Source organism: Rhamphochromis sp. 'chilingali' (genome assembly GCF_963969265.1).
Source record: "Rhamphochromis sp. 'chilingali' genome assembly, chromosome: 4".
Lineage (NCBI taxonomy): Eukaryota > Metazoa > Chordata > Actinopteri > Cichliformes > Cichlidae > Rhamphochromis > Rhamphochromis sp. 'chilingali'.
This window is the reverse complement of record NC_137948.1, coordinates 21,744,960-21,769,310: the sequence shown is the minus strand read 5'-3', so window position 1 is coordinate 21,769,310 and position 24,351 is coordinate 21,744,960. Positions and strand designations below refer to the sequence as shown.

Sequence of the window (24,351 nt, the reverse complement as noted above, 5' to 3'; positions counted from 1 at the left end):
TTTACAATCTATTTACAACATGGACACACATGACAGAACAAGTGAGGACTTTTTTTTTTTTTTTGCCTAGATTTAAAATGAAAGTAAAATAATGTCGAACCAACTACAGTGAAGTGAGGACAGGTAAGGATGGCGCAAAAGACGGCAGAATACACAAGGAATTAAAGAGAAAGACAAAGATGTGGACAAAGGGAACAAGCTAGTACACTACAGAAAACAGAGCAATGATCAGTTATTCAAGCAGGTAAAATATAGACATCACGAGAACAGATACACTCGACTTTATATTTACTGAAACATAAAGTTGGGACATTTAAGTATGTAGGGTACAACATTATTAATACTGAAAAACTAAAAAAACTAAAAAAAACAAAAAAAACAACCATCTTTACAAACATTTCTCTTCAGATCCTGTTCATAGCTTGCGTAGCACTAGCAGGCCCATCAGCCATACCCACCATGGGCTGGGTTGGGCTGTGCAAGTGATGTTATAGCTCACAGAGAAAGGAAGGTCATAAAACTTCTCTGAAATATTTTAAAGTATTTGTGAACATTTTGTTCTTAACAACGTTGACTAGGTTAAATGTTCCGTTGCCATTACATTAAGGTTGTTGTTGTTGGTAAACAGTCCCTCTGCTATGATTCCATCCATTAAAAAAAAGGTAGAAGAACAAGAAGAAGCACAGTATGTGTAGCTTGGTAGTTTGATAAATCAACTAAAGATCCCACGTTCGTGATTTTTTTTTCTTCTCCTATGCCTACGAGCACCTTCTAAAATACAAATTAGAAGGATAATGAAACCCTGCAGACTCTAAAGATGATCTTCGACTGGCCTTGTACTTTGAACTCAGCAAAAGAGAATTTCCCCACAGGGACAGTTATCACTTTGACACATCATTATTCATTGTAAATGAGGGGTTTATTTCTATAGTTTGAACTATGTCAATCCTTTTTTCCCTTTTAAATACCTCTCTGTTACCTGTATTTACAATTAGCAGGCACAGTGGCAAAAATTAAGAGTAGAAATAGTGACAACAGTTAGGTCATATACAGTCATGGCCAGAGTTTTGGATAGTTTTGACTTGACTCTTCAAGATTCAGCTCAAGTGCAGTTATTGAATCATCAAAGGGTTAAACAAAAATACTGCATGAACAACTAAAGAATTAAAACCTTTTTTTCCAATGCAGTTTCTTATTTTCAAGATCTCAGATATAATTGAAAAGACCGGGTGAGTTTTTTTTTTTTTGTTGTTCCTCTTCCCATAAATTTAGCAGGTAAAATAGATTTCAAGCATGGAATTTGCATTTGGAAATCATAGCTGTGAAATGAGGTCAAAAGGAATCTCAATAAAACTGAAACAGACCTCATTCAAGGTCCCAAAACAAAGCAAATTCATTAGATACACAAAGAAAAACCAGGGTTTTGGTGAAGAGGAAAATAAGCCTGGATGCTAAATGAAGGCAACAGGTGTATGATCCCAGGATCCTTTATACAATAAAAACACCAAAACCAGAAGAAACCAACCAAACTTCATAAAAGCTATTAGAAAAGTCAGACCACTTCTGGAATTGCACTCTTCAACAGGTTGAAACTTAGAGCGGACCATGTCCAGAATGATGGAAAGAAAAAAAAGATACACGATATTTGGGACAACTCACAATCAATAACATAACACGGTAAGGCCAATATAATGAATGGGCTTGAGTGGTTTCAAGTGGCTCTGGGTCACTAGTATTTACTGATGATGGGACAGTCTAAAGTCAACAGATCGATACTTTCTGCTCATATTTAGCCAAATGCAGCAAAGCTGACTGGGTAACTGTTCAGACGGACAATGACCGAAAGCATGTTGTGAAATGAACCCAGTTTTTGAAGTTAATGACCTGGAATATTGTGCAATCACTGAAGCGGCCCTCTGATCTCAACCTGATTAAGCTGCATTTCACTTCCAAAGCAAACCTAAAGACTGAAGACAATAACTGAAAAAAACCTTAGACATGTCCATGGGTTCTAGGCATCAGTAGTTACTGAGTGCAAGTAATTTTTAACCCTTTATTAAAAGAATGACTATTTTATTTACCAATTATATTTGAGCCCGAGAAAACAGGCTTAAACTGTTGTACTTCGACAGTTAATGCAGCGTTTTTGTTCGGACCCCTGAATTAAAACAAAGCCTCCACTTGAACTGATATTGATATTTTGATATTGTGAGTGCCACTGTTCAAACACCACACGTGAACCACATCTGTTGTGCTTCATTCATGCACCCATCCTAGTCCAGAACAACCACACACACGTATTCAAGCACACTGCGTACCCATAAATCTGTGTAACTGTGTACAGAATGTGAATAACTTACACTCAGAATTAATATAATTACAGAAGGTAAGTTTGCACATAAACCTCAACAGCATTTCTAAAAGATTTACAGAAGTGAAGCGCTGAGTGGAAATCTACCTGAACAGAATAATTTAAAAACATCTGTAACACATTAGAATTAAAACATTTATTAACAAATCATTAACAGCTGAATCATAGTTGAATGATGTACAAAGTGAAGTGTAGCACTGGAAATGACATCAAAAAATAGGAGAGAGAGATGAGGGCTGAAGAATTAAAATATGGGGCTGATGATGCAACTAATCATGAGTGTAAGTAATGCCCAGACTCCTCCCCTCACTACATGAGCTTAAGTAGCTTTCTGATTTTACTTTGCCTGTTCATAATATTGTAATATCGTTACTGCAGAAAAAAAAAAAAAAAGAAAAAAAAAAACATGATCACCTTTTCACAAGGACAAGCCACATAGAGTTCGGCAGAGTCGCTCTCTACCACAACAAAAGTCAGTCAAGAGATAATGCAAAGACCGCACAGCTAAGTGCAGTCACAAGTTGGCACCACCTTGTGAAAAGGGAAAACAGTGCATGAACAAACTGGCCAGCCTGAAGACAACAGTACATTCTGTGGATAATGCAATTAAAGAACACGCAGACTGGGCCATACTCACGCTGACTGCTGCCATCAGCTGTTTCTTTGTTTGTCTGTTTCACGAGTATGAAGGACAAGGGTGGAGTGCAGATGTGGGCTAAGGATTCGGAGTGTACATGGTGCTGTCACACCGACCGAGATATGAAATAAATTAAAAATAAGACGCGTTAAAAAGTCTGATCATTAAAATGCATTTGTACAGTAATAAATAGTTTTACCCTCTATTTACAGTTCACCAAACACTTCTGCAGTTAAAAACATTTAATGCTAAATCTTTCAAAAGCCATCTTAATTTGTTTTGTTTTGATTTTTCGAGGATGAGAGGGTTGGCGCTCAAGATTCCCCCTCTTCATCATCCTTCCACTGGTAAGGAAGGCAGGAAGACAGAGAACAGGCAGGAAAGAAGACGCACGGGTAGAAATAATGTCCCCAAATATGTCTTTCCTGTGTTTCATCCTCAAAGAATTCACAAATTTAATGATGTATTGCTGCACCTGCTGTTGTGGTTGTTAAAGTTTTTGTTAAATATACCTCATTACACACACACACACACACACATTCACCCATATTCACACACACACACAGATTTTGAGCACCCGATGTCTTGCTCTGTCCTCACACGACGCATTGTGTATCCTTTCCACAGCCTCTTGCTTGTTCTGAGTAGCAGTTGCCACTAGACGCAGACCTAAGAACAGCCTTCTTTCCAAACTTTCATAAAACCAGTGAACCAAAAGCTAGAGCTGAGTCTGTAGGGCAACTTCTTCCTCATCCCTCCTAACCTTTCGAAGCATCAATTGATCTTCTTTTCATTTTTCAAGGAGCCGTTGCGTTTGTGTTTCCCATTGGCCATGTTCTCATTATGGCAATGTCCATTGGCCATGCTGCCATCATCTCTGACGTTATCGCCTCTGCTGTGGTCCCTGGACCTGCCCCTCAGCAATCGTGCCAACCGGCGTAGGGCAAAGACCGCAAGAGCCATGGCAGCCCCTACAGTAATGACCACATCCAGCAGGAAATACTGGTAGAGGGACACCTCATATACAGCTGAGCGCAGGTGGCTCGCACCGTTGTGACGGAGAATATAGCCGATCCAGTAAACAGCCCTGCTCACAGGGTGGCCTGGTTGATCTTTGTGAATATTGGAGAGATAACGGGCTTGCTGGCGGTACCTAGGTTGGTAGGTAGAGGAAAAGTGAGATGGCATAAAAAATGAGGAAGGAGATTTGTTGAACAAACACTGCAGTCACAACCAAATCAACATATAGCTTAAAATATGAAATATTATAGACACCCTAAATCACAATGACCTGATATCATGAAAGGTCACCAGGGGGTGTGCTACGACGCTAAGAAAAGCTCGAAGTCAGAGTTCCCTGTGTGGCTTTCTTTATCTTGCTAAATCACCATAGTAACTACTGTTGAACACATAACCTAGTCAGGAGGTTAGGTTCACCGAAAGAATCACCAATTCTCTCTTTTATTGCATGTTTTAAGAGCAATGTAAACTCTCTGCAGGGAGAATGCGTGTGCAGGTTGTTAAAACATACTTTATGAAAAACACTAAATGAACTGTAGGTAGCAATGCCAGAATGTACATGTGCAGAAAATATATAAATGTTTTTGTATTGTAGCTATTTTTGAATTGCAGCCACTAAAATACACACCAAGAATATCTGTTCAATCAATAAAGTTAACTGGCAACTAACTAAAGTGATTTCCACGCCTCCGATATTAGGCAGTAACATTTAATGTTTAAACGTATCCAATTAAAAGTTTCAGAGCTCTAATGTGTGGCTGTCATCTTAAAAATAAACAGCAGCACAGAGCGCTGTTGACAGTAATTAAACTGAATTAAAATGTTTATTTTACCACAGTGTGTTAAATCACCAGATTAACCGTTTTCTGCAGCATTAATCTCGTCTTAAATCGCAACAATTGCATTTTACTGTTATTTTTTTAATGTTAATTAAAGATTTTTGTCAGGTTTTTTTAATCATCATCGGCACCATCAGATAACATTCACTCAGAGGGATCATTTTGTGCAGAACAGCAGTCACATGATCTGTGAAAAACGCCTTTTTATATGAATGGAGTCTCAAGCATAGAGCCCAGCCTACTTCATAATACCCGTTATCTCTGACTTGGGTTTTAGGTTTTAGGTAAGCTAAAACCTAAAAGCCTTTTATCAGATCTCACTGATAAAAGCAATAATACACAAAGCAGTACAAGACAAACTAACCTGGTGTCTGTGATGACGCTGCTCAGGGCTGTAAAGAGGTCTTCCTCTGTCATGTATTTCCAGTGCAACATGATTCCCATTCCTTTGGCTGCTACGCGCGTCATAGTATCATAATGGTCACCAAAAAGAGGTACACCCACCACCGGCACACCATGATACATGGCCTCATAGATGCTATTCAAGCCCCCATGGCTCAGGAACGCTCTTGTGTTAGCGTGACCTAGATGACAAGAAACAACAGGTGGTTTTTTGTATGTTATGCATAAAGTTTTTGACGGGGCTGTTTTGCTAAGGTTAGAAACAGTTTAGAGAAAGTGAAACAGCAGCACATCAGGCATCATTCAAAAAGAAAACCAAAAAAAAAAAAAAAAAAAGGAAAACATTTTATGACCATGGCTTAGAGCAGTGGGTAACCATAACACCACAGAAAAACATACATTGTTATTTTTAATTTTATAATGCTTACTGTCCTAGTGTGTGTCCTGCAGGTAAAATGGCATTACATCGTCGCATAATCAAGTCCTTGCTGTCAGACTTTGAATGTGGCATATTCCTCATCCCTGTCAGGCACAATGAACCTGTGTGTATTCTTTCTAGTGAGGTTAATAAGTATGTGAAGAAGGGATCCATACTACACAAAACCTAGTGAGCCACACCCACAGGGTGAAACCAACAACTCCTGAGGGATGTGTAAAAACTTGTCATCAAGCAGTAGTACAAAAAATTTACGTTCTTACTTTTTTCAAGGTAAATATAATAACAGAAGAGTTCCTACAGTTTTTTAAAATCTTGTTTTTATTTTCTTTGAGTTTAGTTTCATTTAGTTTTCAGTGTGAGTTTACATCTTTCAGACTCATTTCTGTAATTTTAATGTTTTATATTTGATATTGTGAATTATTGTAATGGGGGCTCTTCATCAGATTAGAATTTAAGAAGGTCTGAACGGGTATTATAACACAAACGACACTTTGTGGAAACGGTTAACTCACATACATGTTAGTGTTACCGTTTCTAGGAAATGCACTGAGGTCTGCTCATATTTGTTAAATTTGACTAATCTTGCAAAGACAAGATCAAAATTACATGGTCTATATATTTTTAATTTATTTCTCGATGAACATGAACAATGATTTTTTTAACTACATGTATTTTGATTTGCAGTTTTAGTTAACTAGAATCACCTCGATCTGAGTCGCAAACAAAATATGTTGATAAAAGAACTGGATGCTACGTTTTTTTAATGATCTCATGTCCTTACCTAATAAGTCATTCTGAGGCATCCAATCAACAAGCTTGGTGTTGTTGCCAAGGTTACTGGGTGGCACGCCAGAGAATCTGAGGAGGAGGAAACAATGCAGAGGACAAACATTGAAGCAATTTATTTTAGTTTTGAGAAGAAAATCTTAAATTTAAGCCAATTGAGAAAAAAAAAAAAAATCTTGAGGTGCTTTAAGCAAAGTAACAATTTATTAGATTGAATAACGCACTTGCTAACACCTTGATAAAGTGTGACATTATTTTAAAGTGCTACCCAGACTTTACCAGTAAAAATCAAGTAAGAAAGTCCAAGTTTCTTCATACTACACAAGTGTTTGCATGTCACACTGTCTCTTGATTGCAGTTTTCAAATGCTAAATGAGGTCAGTAATATAGAGCACGGTTGGTAGAGCGTGGGGCCAGAAATAGTCTGTTTCCAACCACAGTGACTAACTCCGCACTGTGGTGCAGTGGCAAACAGTGTCGGTTGTGTAGCTCAAGCAGTCTAGTGCCACATCTACTAATTGCGATTCTTTCTGCTACAATGTATAATTTCTTAACACTTCTAAGACACTGGGGGGGGGGAAATAATTAAAATTATGAAAATATAAAAGAACAAAAGGGGACTACTGAGTGTACAACGACACTCACTGCACAGGTTTTCACCTTGATTGCTAATGAACACTTAGTGATTAGTGTGAATTTCCACAATAATGTGCTCAGTCAAATTCTTTTTTTTTTTAAACAATGTAGTGTTTTAACACAAAGATTTGGATGTTTAGTCCTAAGAGATCAGAAGTTATCCATAAAGATTATGCGAGTTGTGTTCATCCCTCACATTATTGCGAGGATTAGTCTGCCAGACAAATCACAGTGACTAACTTTAAAAAACGATATAACCGACAAACTAAAGAGACAGTCTGGTCAATGCATTTTTTTAGCTGCTAAGAGCTGTGATATATGTAAATGAGGATAATAGTAAATGCCAGCCAGACAAGGTCATTTCGAAACTGTAAGAAAACGTATACACAAAATGAATCATGCACAAAATATAGAAAATCGTATCTTTTGAAAAATGAGACCGATACTACGGCAACAGTGAATCTACACTGACCTATATTAACAAATTTAGTTGTTACAATCCACCTGCCAACACCTTTAGCAGCACATGGTAACATTATCTTATTTCTGTTTTTTCCCACCCCTTTTTGTCCAGCCTCAAAAACCTTTTTGTTTACTTCGTCTTGGTTTACATTCTTTTACTGATAATCTTTTTCTCTTTGGCTTAATGTGTAACTTCCCCTGGATAATGAAACGGCCCAGTCTTTGTTAATTTTGTTAAATGGTGCGAGTCCTATCGTCAGTTAACCATATCTAAGACAGAAGTACGCATACACAAGAGGTCACATTGTCTAAGGGTCAGATAGTGGAATGTATTTGTTCTCAAAAATATCTCGCAACAGTCACTGACTCTAAACTGAACTTTGAAGCAAACTGTGAAGCTGTGTGCACAAAAAGAGGCTATCATGTTTGAGGAAGCTCTGTCATCTCCACATTGATAAAACCCACTGATGATTTTATCATGCTTCTTTTGAATGTCTTTTGTCCTTTTCCTTGGTATCATATCTGTAATGAACAGAAACTCACTCAAATTGTTAAATTGTCTGATCTGTGAGCCACAGCTGAGCCCAGCACCCCTCTATACCCTGTATTTCCTCAGTATTTTGTATTATGCTTATCTGTTAGCTATGGTCCATGTTTGTATTGAAAAATGGAGAACAGAATACAAACACACACCTTTAATATCACGAAAAAACTCTAGGACTGACTCTCAGGTAATAAATCTACATCGTTTACCTCTATGCAAGTTTCTGTGTGCAAAGTGTAGAAGTAAATTACTGGTCACTAAAACACTTGTCAAGTGGTTTCTGGCTCTCTGTGATATCGCCAACTGATCAGGGGAGACATATTGCTTAACCAAATGGTGATGCCAAAACGACATGAAATACACCAGTGATTTATTTATTCTGAACTTCTCTTTCACACTCGTGCTTCTTTGGGCCTCAATCAACTACTTTGTTGATAATGTTCGATCTAAAATTTCAAGTGTTGCCGATGCAGTTGCTTACATCATGGTAAAAAATCTAAATGTAGATACGCTTATTATGAGTTTTATAAATGCCTTTGGTTATCGTATATCAGGGAAGAAAAAAAAACACACACACTTCAGAAAATTTTTAACATACTTCTAGACTGACTGGAAATGTGGGTGTGTCTTTCTGGCACAGTACTGAACTGGTTTGAATCTAAGTAACAGGGAGAAGTTGTGTCAACTGGCAGTAGCACTTCAGTACAGACAAAAATGACATTACGATCCACAGCATGCTACTTCAAACTTAAATCATGGGAACCAAAAATTAATAAATAAAAGGAAAATTAAAAAGAAACAAGTTTGTAAAAAATTTCTTACTGTAATTATGCAACTTAAACACAAATCTGCAAACCATATCTCCAGGGGACTTTAAGCCATTACATAAACTTAATCAATGTTTACATGTGCAAAACAATATTTCTTAATTCAATGACAAAAACTAGCTATATGGATTACACCAGCTCGCAGTGGTTTTAAATCAGTGCCCCCCAAATCTGCAGTTGTGACAGGGATGTTAACTGGGCTTTTTTGTTCTGCACATTGTGCAACTTAAAAAGTAAATGTTAAAAAAACTAAAAAAAACAACACAACGTACAGTTGTACTTACTCTTGATCTATTGTTTTATGCAAAGCATTTAGAATTACCTTGAGGTTGAAAGCACCTAGACAAATGAACTTGATTTGCATCAACAAAAGCTGAAAAGCAAAAGTGCTTTTGTACTCACAGGTGTTTAAGTTCTTCTAAATGCCTGTGTATGTCTGCATGTAAGCGTCAATAGAAATTTTTTTATATACTTTTTTTTTTTTTTATGTCTTTGACATTGAAAATGTTAAGTGGTGGAAGCAAAACATTAAAATTAATTACCGGTACATATTTTTTCTGACTGACATTTCTGGCAAGAATCCCTTTGACTGTCTACAGCGCCCGAGACATAGAACAGTGATACATAAATTTTTTGTTGCAAAATTACATAAGCATTGCAAGTACCTATAGAGCTTCAAAGAACATCACCATCATTGATCGGGTGGAATTCCTTGCGGTTGTGCCACGTGACTTACTGCTTGGAACAGTATGTTTACTTAAATAACAAAAGTCTTTCCAATAAGCTGACATTTTCCTAGAGCCACAAGACATGCAAAGTTTACCGAGCAAGCCTACCTGAATTTTGCCACCACTTTATATGTACACAGCACATTTTAAAGGTAGTGTTTACAAACTAAAAACTGAAGCAAAACTCATTAACTTAATCATCTTAGGTCTCATGTTTATTTCTGGGGCACCCTGACCTCCAAGACAGAAAAAAAATAATACTTAGAATTTCTTGGTTCATTTTAAATATATCAAAAATAAAACAATTCCATTGCATTTTATTTTGAATTTAAAATTCATTACTTAAATACCATTTTCAATTCTCTTCTTGGTCGGCAATAAAGAAAATAATGCACTCGACTCAAAAATATGCAGATCATGCCACTGACTAAATACTCGTGTGTTTTTTGTGTGGGGAGGCATTTCCGCAAATTCAGCATATGCATGCTACATTATGACTCCCATCTGTCCATCTCTGTCTGCTTCCCTCCCCAGCCCAAACTCTTTCATCTGTCTTTAACAAAGCACCAATTCACCGTCCTGCCCATCAAAGCCTACATTCATGGAGCCAATTATCAATGACACAATTCATTTGGCTGGCTCCCTGATACCGTCATCAGCCTTCTTCCTTTTTAACCTCTTAGTTTAGAAGGGAAACTAAAAGCTGCATTAACATACAATATCGCATAACTGTTGCCCTTTAAAAGAGGATCTTGTTTGTTCTCTACTGTGATGAGATTCCTGTATAAAAAGCCTGATTATCATACCATGAAAAATTAGGGAAGTGAAAATAGGGAATGTGTTTCATTTTACTATACGCAACAAAAGAGATGAATCCGTATCATAAAATGTTGCACACATAAACACAACCCGCATTTTTTTTTTTTTTTTTTAAATAGTCATCAAGGTAATATTGCAACCACAATGGAATCATCTGAGGTCCCTCCACCCAGTTTTTACAACAGTCAATTCTTGCAGTTTAACATTGCATGGGTAAGTTCACTTGTTCCTCTTTACCACCTCTCTCACCAAAACTAAATAAAAGACGTCACGCATATGTACGATGGCCTCATTTTACTAAGACACAGAAGGTCAGTAAGCTAACACGAATAAACTGGCACACGGCAAGAACAAAGGAGTCCTATTTCGCCTTGAGCTTTAGCGATCTGTTTAATCTGTATTTTCCAAAAGAAAAGAAAACAATCCCAATAAGATAATCAGTAAAGTCAGCACAGAGGTCTTTTTTTTAAATTATTTATTTATTTATTAGTGACTCTGAAATTTATCCTTGCACTTCTTGCCTTTTCTTTTTCACCACGTGTGGGATTTAAACGTGTGATGATAGTATACAAAGGCCAACTCGAGAGAAAAGGAATGGCACAATGTGGTATTATCTCTTTTTAAGACTTAAGTGTTACAATAAAATGAAGACTGATCACTGAAATATCTGTACTTGCAGTCCGAACACAAAAAACATGACAAGAAAACCTAAATCTCTGACCTAAAACCTAATAAAGACAGCATGCAGTGACATACCTGCATTTACACAGAGGAAAACATAATGGAAGGTTAACAGTTCACTTGCATGACATCACTGGAAACTGTGTAGTCAGGCCTCTACAAACTAGCTGCCAACCCTCTACATGCAGGTGCCTGTTCTGCATTATATACCCATCAGTGTAATGTTAAGTGTATCTACTGCAAATCAGTACTTTGCTCCTGGATTCACATTACACAAAAAAAAAGTATTATTATGTGATAAAATTTCCTTAAACCAAATAGTTATCCTTTATCCCATATTTAGTTAAAATATCCATAGAAATGTGGGTCAATGTGGTAAATGAATGGCAAGCTTTTCAAATATACCTGTTAATGATTAAAAGGTTGATGGATGGTTTTAATGTAACATTAAACTACTACCTCTCGTTATTAATTAATCCTGAAAGCAGTAAACAGAACTGAATATGCTGCAAATGCAGTTCTGCGGCTAAAAGTGAAGTAGCTCCTGTCGTGTCACATGGTCATATATTGTCTGCACCTCATTCACATATGCAAAAGTGTGTTTATCAGAGCAGTACTCGGGCTGAATTACTTGTGGCTAAATTTAGAAAGGAAAAAAAATTGCAAAGGTACTTCCATCCTTAAACTATAAAGTCACTGTCAACTGATCAAGTTTTACTGTGGCACGAACAAGTTTCAGCATTCATGGCGCAATTTTATTTGATCTACCAGATGACCTCTAGTAAAAAATGTTATGTCTCTTTCTTATGGTGGAGTAATGGCCACTGACCTTAACAGAGGCAAGTGAGGCCTAAAGTTCTTTGGATGTTGTTCTGGGGTCTTTTGTGACCTCTTAGATGAGTCGTTGCTCCGTTCTTGTAATTTTGGTCGGCCTGAGAAGGTTCACCATTGTTCCATGTTTCCACCATTTGTGGATAATGACTCTCACTGTGGTTTGCTGGAGTCCCACAGCTTTAGAAATGGCTTCATAACCTTTTCCAGACTGAGAGATCCCAATTACTTTGTTTCCCATTTGTTCCTGAATTAACCTTTGAGAATGTTTTGGTCTACTCCACTTTATCAGGCAGGTTTTATTTAAATCATTTCGAGATTATCGAGAACAGGTGTGGCTTTCCGAACATGTGATACACAGCAGTTAATTTATATCATAACACCTTTATTTAGAAACTACGTTAACTTGCGTTATCTTTGTCTAATATTTAAATTTGGTTGATGATCTGAAGCATTTAAGTGAGACAAACATACAGAAACACAGAAAATCAGGAAGAGCGCATACACGTTTTACCACCACTGCAGGTTTCTCCATAAAACACAACAAACAACCAAAAAAAGAAACAGAAAAGAAAAAAAAATGCCTAGTGGAAGACTGTTGTTAATTTTAGGTTTTAGAAAGTTCTATTCACATCTTTTAAATTGAAAGTAGATTCTTTACCTCCAGATAACACGTTGGGGCAGTCTGGCAAGGGCACCTGCTAGTTTGTGAGCAATGTCACTGGAAAGGTACTTTACGCCGGCTCCAAATGACACAACTACAAAGCCGTGCTCTTCTGTGTCTTTCACCCAGTCTTCAAAACCCTGTAGGAACATGAGAAAAAAAGACCAGGGAGGGATAAAGTACAGCTTTAAAAAAAAGAAAGAAAAAAAAACATGTATTTCATATTTGAAAGTGCTTCAATTTACAATTTAACTCAGGATTTTCTTTTAGAGCCTTAAGAACAAATACATGACATCAGCGTCAATAAAGCATGACTAAGTCACATAAACTCTAAACACTGTTTTAGTTATCTGCGAAGGTTTGCAGTCACGCCTATGTGACGATAGCATTTATTGTACTGACATAGCAGAGTTTATTGTGCACATCCATTTTGACAGGTTTGCATATAAATGTAGGATGACAGTATAAGACTGAATAAATGCTACAATCTAACTTTAATATGAAAACGCAGTACACTAAACTACTTTTTTAATAATGTTAGAACAACCGGTAATCATGTCTGAAGGCTGATAAGTACAGAGGCTCTAAAACCCAATAACATATTCCAGCCTGAAAACTCTGTAGAGATGCATCTAAGCTCAGATCCTTTGATTTTTAGAATGAAATTATATGTTAATTAACAAAAAACGTAATACTCTACAACCTCAACCATTTAGTATCAACTTTGTACTACTGTCAGATTTTTCTGTGTATGAGCTGTTGATATAGGTGCAATCAAAAAACATTAGTCATTCCTGATCATCAGCAACCAAGCCCAGAAAAACTGACGCTAAATAACATTCAATATGTACACAAGTCTTTTATAACACATTTTCACCTATTCAAAATATAAACTCACATAGATGGTAATATACGTAAAGGCCAGTTAGCAACCACAGGCAATCACCAATTGCAAGGAACAAATGTATATTCCTAAATGGTCAGGAGGGTTGCTGCCTGTCACGGTGAAAATGATAACTGCTAAAGCTCCAAAGAGACAGAATCAGTTACCACCTGACAACCACGGGTCAGTGGGAGAAAAAAACAAAAGTGGATTCTCCAACTGGTTGGCAAGTAGATGCTAAAGCAGGCTTACATTTTAGTTTGAAATTCTAAGGTTTGATATATTTAAAGTTTCTAAGAAAAACAGGACTTCTTGTTGCTCGAAGAAAACTCAGCAGAGGCCTCTATCAAGAAGCAATGTCACAGATCCCTTTCAAGAGATCCCTTCATTTGAATTGCCTTTACTGGAAGCAACCCTGGTGCCTACAGTTGGCCATGTAGGAGAGTGAAATCACCAGGGTAACAATAAATTTGAGTATAGTTATCCATAATGGTGGACTGGAGCAGACGTCATTAACCCATGAATGTTTGTTTTTGAGCACTTCTGTATTATTTAAAGCCAAGTTGGGTATTTCTGTGCTCCAAGTTATAATTACTAATTGAATGTTTAACAGTCTTTGCAAGTTTGAGGCTGGCAAGGTATAGTATTATTTCTATGAGTTACAACAAGGTTAAAACATTACCTTTTATGGTATCATTTTCCAAGTAAAGCCTTTTTACAAAAAAACAAAGCAAAAAAAACAACAACTTTTGAGTACTATTGATGTGTTGAACCTAAGATTCTAGCTATCCTAATTAGAGACCATCCAATACCTTAAATGCTCGCTCTATTCAAATAAAAGATGTAAAACTATCAGCACAACAACTGAAATAACAGAACTCACGGGTTCCTACAAACTACACTAAGCAAATTATAACCACAAATCTACATATAAATCCAATACCATACGCTTTTAAAGCACTCTTCCTGTAAAAAACGAGGAGTCGTCCATGAGCAAACCTGCAACATGGAACACTCTGCCATGTGGTGCTGTTTTTTGGGGGGTGTTTTTCTTTTTTTAGTAACAGCCTGCCATTACTTGGACTACAGTGCTTCTCAACAGGCACTTGAAAGAAGAAATCATGACAAACAGTCATTTGAGTTTGGGTTTGCTAGGGTTGGATGACTGGACTAATCTATGTTGGCTGTTTGCAGTTGTTTTTTTGTCTGTGATTGTTGTCATTTTATTTTGCTAATTTAGTTGTCTGAGAATTTCAGTTGGTAGGTAATTAATTTTAAAAAGATGTGAAGTCTCCTTTTAGGTTGTGTTGAGCTAGAGCTGAGAGTTGACAGTTATTGAGATTCTTAGCAATATTATAAGGAAAAGTCATACAAGAAGACCTTAAATGTCAACAAGTCTGTGTACTTTAGCATCATATGTTATGCCCAGCTTTTTATTAATTTACAGGCATTTACACATCTCTAAAAATATATTTGCTCTTACAGGTTGTTGAAAGGACAACAGGCAGTTGGATATTAACCCAACCCTGGGGCGTGTCCTGATGTGCACTTAAGAAACCATTAGTTTGTCCAATAGTAAAATATATTTTTGTAAAAGTGAGGATGGACTGACTAACAGTGGTTGGGGACCGATCAGGGAGCAGCCATGTTGGAGAGACAGGATTGCCGGACAAGTAGGGAGAGAGGGAGGCTAACGGTCCAGCTGCAGGAGCTAAGGCTGCCCTGGCACAGAGCAGCTTCACGGGCACACTGGGCTCTGTGTCCCAGCAGCATACCCCCTACTGTCCCTACAACACGGCCTTAGTGACCCCATAAAAGAGTCTCAGTGTCCCCAGAGTTAGGGTTAGAACAATGACCTCGTTCTCCCTCCACTTCCATTATAACCCTCCACACAACACTGCACAATACTCCCTATTGGCTGGTGTGGCATTCCTAAAACCCTCCGCAGCAGATACCGACAGCCCGCGCTCGCAATGTCCAAACGCTGGACTAACCCCCCCATCACTACCCGCCTCTCCTCAACACCCTTCCCCCTTTTGCTCAAAATCTGCCGTGTACATTGAACCTAAACCAATCATCACACCAGACTTTTCTAGAAAGGGTCACTTTGTAGCACATTGTGATTAGAAAATATCACAAGTGATAAAAAACAATAGATAATGGAAACTAGCTAGTGTGAATAACAGCAAACTGTGAAGACATAAAGACGAAGTCGTTTCAAGAGATAAAAGTGCAGAAAAACAATTCATTAACTAGAGATGTGTGAATTTGATTAAAATTCAAGAGGAACGTTGCAGCCAAGCTTTTGCAAGTTCCCAAAGGGTTGTTTTTCAACAAGTGGTTAATTACTCGGCAACTATTTTGGAAAAAAAAAAAAGCCAACATTTTATTGGCTCCAAATTCTCGTGTGACGATTTCATTTTTATCTTATGACTGGCTATAAGAAACATGGATTAGCCATTATTTTCTACTTAATGATACTACAGTTTAACAGATTAAGGCCTTTTCTGAAAAAGGGCTGCGTCTTTGATTAACTCTGAATAATTCAGTGACAAAAGAGAAACAGTTTGCAGAATGGATTTAGGCTAAAGAATGGAAAAAAATAAGGAGTATGTCCTTTCTCATGCCTTTATAATACCTCTCATAACTCTTCAGGGTTCTCAAACACAGACCACACCCATAACAAAATTTACTGTATTAATCTAATTATACTAATATACTAATATTAGTATAATACTTAGAAAAACAATGCAGCTTCCCATTCTGACCAATAAAGACACATATTTGCATAATGACCTGTTTCAACTCTGTTCCCATGAGCCAGCTGTACTACAGTGCTTCTGTCACCAGTGCATAAGAGCGCTCATTTTATGCTCAGGCTCCTATAGAGGCCTCTGTGAGCACTAGATGCAGATGCATTCATGAAATGTAGGCTCCATTGTTCAGATCTTGAAATGAATAAGCCTATCTCAAATACAAGTTTAGCATTGGGCCTGAGTACAAGAGAATAGGACATGTAAAGGCGTGAGGTGACACACCTGAAAATTTGAATGCAATAATTGTTGGATTTTTAACATTTGCTGCTTTCTTATGATACTGTCAGCAGTGTTTCATATGAAGGATAAGGACTGATTCAAGACTATGGTCACATTTGTATCAATGTATCAAAATACCTTGCTGTGCGAGCTGTTTAAATGCTGCATTAGCCAAAAGGAGACTGCACAAGTTCTCTTGGACATGACAAAATAGAACAACCCTCATAATAAGCTCGTCAGCTTTGTGTCCCTTTTGGTACTGACCTGTGGCAGTGGGCTGGGAGGCTTGGTGAGGATGCCACCTATGTACACCACATGTGGAAGGGTGGGTCTGGGGAATTCCAGAGCCATGTCAGTGCACAGCATCCACAGCCGGCTTCCCTGCACCAAGTCAGCCATGGCCACTTGAGGCTTTACTCCGTGTTTCTTCATAATCCGGTCATACTTGGGCAGTGCGATGTAATGGACTCCAAAGCGCTGTACGAGGTAAACAGCTGTGTTTGCAATCCTCTGCATCAAGGACATGTGGTCGGTCAGCAGCGAGTTGAATTCCGGTACGTATGATAACGGGGCCGGGGCTCCAACCTCTGCAGGGTACCACAGGCCAGTGCTGAAAACAGCATATTGCACACCCAGGATATGAGCAATCACAAAACCGCACATTTCATTGGGGTCCACTAGCAGCAGGTCAAACTTGGCCTCTTTCAGCCGATTCATTACTTCAGTATTGCCAACGACAGCATCGCAGTTCTGAGAGTAGTGGTCAAGAATGTCAAACAGTTCGAGAAATGTCAGGCGGCCTGAGAAGATGTTGGTGACTTTGGATTGGAGAAAATTGTCAGCTGTGGTGCTGTTAAAGATCCCTTGATAGCGCTGTAAATGGTAGTGAGGAGAGGGCGGGACCTCACGACCCTCTGAAACTAGAAAATGGGTCTCGTGGCCCTCCTTGTGTAGAGCTGTTGCCAGCGTTTTGAAGATGTAGAGGTGCGATTCAAACATGATGGGTGGGACCACAATCACTTTAGCGGCTCTTGTCGTACTGGGACTCCATGTGAGGAGGCCCAGGAGGAGTAGGAGTGATGAGGGTAGTAGCATGGCTGAAACAATAATAATAATAAAAAGAGCAATATTAGGATTACAGCTGCAAAATACACAGTACAGACATTCCAATGCAATATTATAATACAGATACAGATCACCGTTTATCCAAAAGCAATGCATCATAAAACTTTGTTTACTAGGAGTTACTTGTCTGTGTGCTTTGCACCTTCAAGGAGGAGGCTGATGGAAAATTACTAATTAGACGAGTTTATTTAGTTGAGATAAACCTTTATCTCTATCAGCAGAGCATGATTCAGAGAGTTGAAACTCTTATTTCCTGTTCATTGAACTTCAAGCCTGGAAATGAATTCTGCTGTATAAATTTTCTTTCAGTTCTCTCATACATACAAATCCATATGAAGAAATTACAAGGTCTCAGCTTTTGTGCCGTTTCATTTTTCTGGCATCAAAACATTACATTTCCTTATCAACTTCTTCTTTCTTCTGACGTACTTCGATTCCACCGCTCCATTTCTAATCACCCTGTGCGCAACTGTCGCTGACATGGTGTGGGTAGCACCAACGTCATTCTGAACCTCCAGCCGCCCTATTCACAAATACAAACACAAAGAACTATTATTGAGCCTCCATTTCATAGCCTGTGCCCTATATGCCTACACCCATTCTCTTGCTCTCTCTCTCGGCCCCTCTCATTTGGATTAATGATTAACAGTGAAAGCCTTTTTATGGAGGGTCGTCCACTACGCGGGTTACATTTATCTACAGTGCCTAACCCATAAGTTGCTACAGTTAGCTGTGTGGTGATGACATCCAACGGAAATGTATGGGTGCTATTTAAATACCTATAGATGAATATAGAAAGTTGTATGTTGGTCTGGAAGCCTTTCAAGGGTGAGCCATTTATGATATCCTCTCTGCCCCACAATACATCTCCTACATTTTGTTTTGTCATGGCACAAGTAATATCTCCCGATTGTATTACAATTGCACCTGTTGATTCTGCTCGCCTTATAGCATTCAATCATAATAGGAAGACACTTGTTTAATCACAATATGGAGTTTCTCTCTTCAAGGCAAGGTATGAAGAGGACTAAAGGATGTCACCATTTTGCATTAAAATAGCCTCAGCATGTTGTTACAGACACTTCTCAGCACAGACTGTTGATGGTAACTATAGAAACCAGCCAATGTCTACTGAGGACTAAGATGCGTCATGACTTAGGTTACCAACAATGGAGTCTGGTTACCGTGTGTGCAGGGACAGCTGAGGAAGTGATCTGGATTCAGAGAATTGAAGGATATAATATTATGGGATTATATGGATGGAGACAAAATGAGATGGGGAAGATTAGAGCAAACCTTGGGAAGACAGCTATTGTAGTTTGTAAGATAATAGTCAGCAGGGGAATGCTGGGAGATAAATCAGTGTAATGTTGATACTTTTGATATTGTGCGATTCATCTTACGAGCTAAGCCGCTGTTAAAATATACAAAGGTAATCAGACAAATGTGATGTAGGCAGTAATGGCTGCATTTTCCAAATCTACAATTAACGTCTTAGTCTGCCCATGCAGGATACTGATTTCCTTTAGATTTACATGATAATTAACAATGATTAATAAACTATTAAGCTTAACGAGATAAACTTTGTACAGTGTTTAACAAGTTTATTAGTCCACCACCCAATGTAAGGCTTATGCCACAGCTGCTCTAAATTAACAGTATTGGTCATTTAAAGAAAAATCTAAATTTAATGTATCTGCAACAGTTAATCTTCCACAACGCACCACCTCTTTAATCAAAAAGATAGAGACTCCGTTTTTTGTTTTGATGAAGATGCTAAATTACAGTTATTTAACAGGAAAAAAATGGTTTCAGTCGTTGAATATGATGCATGATCAATATCTGACAGCTCAGACATACAAAATATTTCTTAAAACAAAAAAAAACTAAGCATAACAACTCTTCTGCACAATAATTTGTATTTTTTTTATTCAAAATCAACACAAAAGTAACTGAGAAAGAAAGTATTTAATAGTTTTTGAGGGGGGGACTTTAACTATGTGATTATCTTAAAATTAGTCTTCCATTCAGGTTCCCTGTTTTGTAGCATTTTCTGCACACATAATGTCTTATGCATTACTAAAAATCAAACCAAGTATAGTTTTGGCAGGAAGCACTTTTATCCAATCAGTGCCACAATGTGGTAATTATACCGTGATTAACACTCTCTAATGCAGACTAACGTTTTCGGGATGTAACACAGCAGGAGGCCCCTTGCTGTTTCCACAGTGGGGGCTCATTAGTTCAATTCACCCTGGTGAGAGCGGAGAAGTGACGTCCAAGAGCTGATATTAAGTCAAACACAAGTCAGCCTTTAGCTATTTATTTTTGGCTCATATCTCTCAAGTGAAGCAAGATAAACTGGTCTTAGGTTTATTTGCTGCAAAAAAAAAAAGAAAAAAGAACCCAGCTGAGGACCTTGAAGGGCAAGACTGGCTAGCCTGAGGTAATAACGCTTGAATTTTAGAAAAATCAAAGAAAAAACAATCTAAAAGATTAAATGGGTTCAGACATCCAGATGATGGTAGCTTTGAAGTCCTATTGCTCGGCTAGCTGGTGACTACTGGCGGAAGACGGCTTCGTAACCTGCTGAAAGGTGTGATGCAATCCTTTTCTTTTAAATCATGCCCGAGGTTAAACCCTCATAATGAAATTTGACATAGCAACACGTATCTGGGCCTAGTGGCTGCATACAAGTGTCATCAGCAAAAAAAATGCAAGTGCACATATGTGTGAAAAGTTATAACAGGTCGAGTATATAAAAGGTTAGTTGAAATTCTGTGATATCTGGAAACAATACTTTGTACTGTTAACTCTAAGATGGAAGGTGATGCAAGAGCACTTCACAAATAAGTAAAGGTCAAGAGCCTTTAGATCTGCTCAGGGACAACGTGTTCTCCACTGACAAAGGGAAAAATCACAGCTTTTTGTCCAGTATAAGGTATTTTCCCCTCACCTTTACCTTGATTCTGAACACGCGACTACCCTTACTGCTCCCTCCCTTTCATCATGATTATGGCACTGCTACACGAGAACAGGTCAGACAGGCTCCGTCTTTTAAAACATTATGTCAGCAAATAAACAAAGACAGCGCGAATGAGTTTACAGTGATGGTATCTCATTAATGTGAACTACAGATAAGGAAGCACCAATCAATGTGGTCAGACATGGTCTGTCTTTTTCAAGAGATAAACATTGTGTCAGGAAATAAAGAAGGATAAAATAAAAAGGAGACTGGGATAAAGCCAATGTGTTCCAGCAACCGAGGTGAACCAGAAATAAGAAAGAAGTGATGAATGTGATAGTGATGGTATTAAATTCCCCTATTTGCTTAAAAATATTATCAATGGGGAAACAAAATAGGATTGGCCCTAAGTAAGTGGGAACACAGTTTGTTAAGTAAGGCAGGCTGTCACAGTCTAGGAGGGATATCCTTTTATCCCTTATAATAAGGGTAAGATTTGAGCAAAGGCACACGTCATAACACAAACCAACAGTCTGACTGTTAAATCAATACCGCAAAGAATTTCTGAGGACGAAATTCATCCCAATCGAAATTCAAGTTGGACTTACTTTGGTCTGTTTAGCAGTGACTGTCACACACGCACGAGTGACATAACTACCTCTGGCCTGACAGAGACTGAGCAGTCAAGAAAAAGAAAAATGTCAGGTGATCACTTTGCGTCGGAGGAACAGGACTGGCTTAACAGGTGCTCTGATGTTGACCCTCCCACAAGGAAAAAAAAAAGTCACAGAGAATCGCCGTCTTTACGCCTGGTATTGAAATACCTTAGCTTAAGGTCATATAAGACAGTCCACTGGACACGTGATATTAAACTGTAAACTCTAAACATCTGTAATGGAACGTAAAAGTCCGGCCAACAGATTTGATATCATGTGTGATAAGTAAGCTAACTAAAAAAAAAAACCCCCAAAAAAAACAAAACACCAATGTAGTAGTGGTCGTGTTTGCCTATTTCTACAGGTCTTTATATGTTTTATAGCTCTCTCTATATATATATCGATCATAGCTTAAGTCATGGGTGAAAAGGTTAATCCTTCAAGTCAAGAAGGGCAAAAATCCAGGGACCAAAAATTATATTTTTATGAGGAAAAATATATGAATAAAGCTGCGCACGCACACACACACACATATATATATCCAACTCTGCAAAATGGATCAGCTTTTAAATTTAAGGAAAAAATGCGAAACAATGATTCTCGGCTAAAGAAAGACATTTTCGGCGTGGATATTTCGCAAGGGACGTGAACACAGCATAAGATAGCAACCTGACTACACCTGCACCTCGAGGGGGATGGGGACAGCCGGCTGAGCTTTAAAAGAAAAGGTAAGAAAGTAGCCTGTAACCTGTCATCTTCATCAATATCAGCCACCTGTATGAAAAAATAAAACTGCCAAGTTTTATGGGCGAACCAGGTAAAAGCACCTGTTGACTAAAAGTTCGCCTGGGTTGGCCTTACCTGGGGACTTCAGTGTAGTTCGGGAGAAATTAAAGGTGAAACTGCAGCAGTCTCGATTTTCCTGAAGAGAATTTTACGCGTCGTGTAGAAACAACGCAAAAGGTAGTCAGTAAAACACGTCCCCCGGCAACCGAGAAGGAGCGGAGGGAGCATTAAACTCAGAGTCCCACACAGGAGTGGCCGAAAGGCGGGGCTATCTGTGTTGCAGGATGGAAGTGAAGGGAGTGGCAGAAAGAAGGGAAAAAACACGACGGAGCGGTGGAGTATAACAGCCCATACAGGTAAGCCTACATGCTAGGTGACTTAGTTTGTGTTGACACAATCGTTTTGGGTTTTTGTATTGTTTTTTTGGGTTTTTTTTAAATGAGCGTAGCGATCGAAGGTAAGGTAGAAAAGGAGGCGCCATGTTAAGTCTTTTAAATTCAAATCGATTAAATCAAGCAGAAAATTAAATTATATTCACTTTTATTTACTGTTATTTGTAGCCACAATCAGTAAGTTTGGACTTGTGTAATGACCGGATATTATGAGGTCTCGTAGTATCACTTCATAAGGCACCCTTTACAAAAGATTTCTTTATTTCTCTCACCTTTTATGTGGGTGTGCTTCTAATTAGTTCCTGATGGTGCCGGTGTTCAACACTCGGCCCACCGAAACTCATAAACGCTTCTAAATGTTGGGTGTGAACAACTTCAATACGCCGTCTGTTCCACCGCTTTGTAAGTTTGTTTTAACAGTAAGAAGAATTATAATGGATAATCAAACGATATCAGCTGATGACAGTGTGAATAAAATATATATTTTCCCAGATCATCTATTTACAGGAATACAGCACTATATGCACACTATACCCGATATTAGCTGCTTTGCTGTTATTGCTTTTGGGAAAGTGGGCTTGCTTAACTCCCCACCTACAAAAAGGTATGAATAAGGGAGAGATTCTTATCAGACAGCAAAGAGGTAGGAATAAAGAATTTAAAGGGGGGTGATTGCAATAAATGCTGACGGTGTAAGTTGTAACTGGTGTTACACAAAGAAGCAGGTCTGTTTACACAGCAAGCACAGAAATATAGGTGGGAATGCAACGTAATTTGGATGGTGGGGTTGAGGGATACTGGAGAGCAGGACCATAATGTGTGTTGCTAAAGACAAATGGATGGTTCTTCTCTAACTCACAGTGATCCATTTGTTTATAGCCTGCCCTCCACACAAAGACCCCCCCCTACATTCAGTGCCCTCTCCATCCCATTTCCTCAGCTATGCCCTGAGTCATCACAATATGCAATTCAGCTACTGGCTGCTGGGCCTGAGCATCCACTCAGTCCGCCAATCCAAAGGGGGGCCTGTATGTGGATTTACAGCGTATGCAACCATGTACTTGTTATTTGTCTGTGAGCTGGCCTTCAGCCTTCACTCTCCCATCATTATATGTCTCTATCCTACTCTACCCCTGGACACTATTTCTCTCTGTTTCACTCTCTCTTTTCCACCCCCCTCACTCTTCCGATGCTATTGTCTTTCTCCCCCACCCCCCAGATATCAGGTGCGTTACCTGAGCCCCATATCAATAGTTAATCACCCTGGGACACTCAATCTACAGCTCGCTGGCGAGGTCTCCCATTGAGAGTGGCGGCATTCGTGGTGTGCATCTTCATCTGTGTTTGAGAACAGAAAGCCTGCAAAGACTTTTATATTGTAACAGAAGCTGCTGTGTGTGCTGGGAAGGAGAATGGGCAAGGAAACAAGAAAAATAGAAGAGAGCTAGAGAGATTAGTAAAAGAAGTGTAGACACAGAGGGAATGGGGTAATAAAAATCACACTGCACATGTGTGCATGTACCGGAGATTAGCAAATCTGACAAATAAGTGCTTGTGTGGAATTTTAGTTTGCGCTTCTTTGTGTATTCAGGGAATATAAAACTGACATGGTCGGGGAGCAGTCCTCATCAAAAAAATGACTGGGGGGTAGTTGGAGGACAACGAATGCTGAAATGTTTGATTCATTTGTGTTTGTCTTGTAAACTGGACCAAAATAAAAAAATTTAAATGGGGCACTGTGCTTCATGTCCTGTGCTATCCCCTAGTGGAGAAACAATAGTATTACAATTTAGTGTGAAGCTGCCTGTGCTAACATGTTTAAA

General features: G+C 38.5%; 1 protein-coding gene across 1 annotated transcript; it reads right to left on the bottom strand.

The window, feature by feature from the left end:
* On the bottom strand, positions 1 to 22,368 carry ugt8 (UDP glycosyltransferase 8). Its single transcript, XM_080881366.1, has 6 exons — positions 22,212 to 22,368; positions 16,869 to 17,701; positions 12,684 to 12,826; positions 6,490 to 6,566; positions 5,232 to 5,451; positions 1 to 4,161 (listed from the first exon to the last, which is right to left on the bottom strand). The coding sequence occupies exons 2-6, from the start codon at positions 17,697 to 17,699 to the stop codon at positions 3,783 to 3,785; spliced, it is 1,650 nt and encodes a 549-aa protein (XP_080737492.1). The 5' UTR covers positions 17,700 to 17,701; positions 22,212 to 22,368; the 3' UTR covers positions 1 to 3,782.
* Positions 22,369 to 24,351: the final 1,983 nt, after the last annotated feature.

Excerpts from the sequence above, each read along its gene's own strand:
- ugt8 (XM_080881366.1), bottom strand. The coding sequence starts at position 17,699 with ATGCTACTACCCTCATCACTCCTACTCCTCCTGGGCCTCCTCACATGG. Across the intron at positions 5,452-6,489 it reads GCCTCAGAATGACTTATTAG|GTCACGCTAACACAAGAGCG; the intron begins GTAAGGACATGA and ends CTTGTCATCTAG. Across the intron at positions 4,162-5,231 it reads AGCGTCATCACAGACACCAG|GTACCGCCAGCAAGCCCGTT; the intron begins GTTAGTTTGTCT and ends CTACCAACCTAG.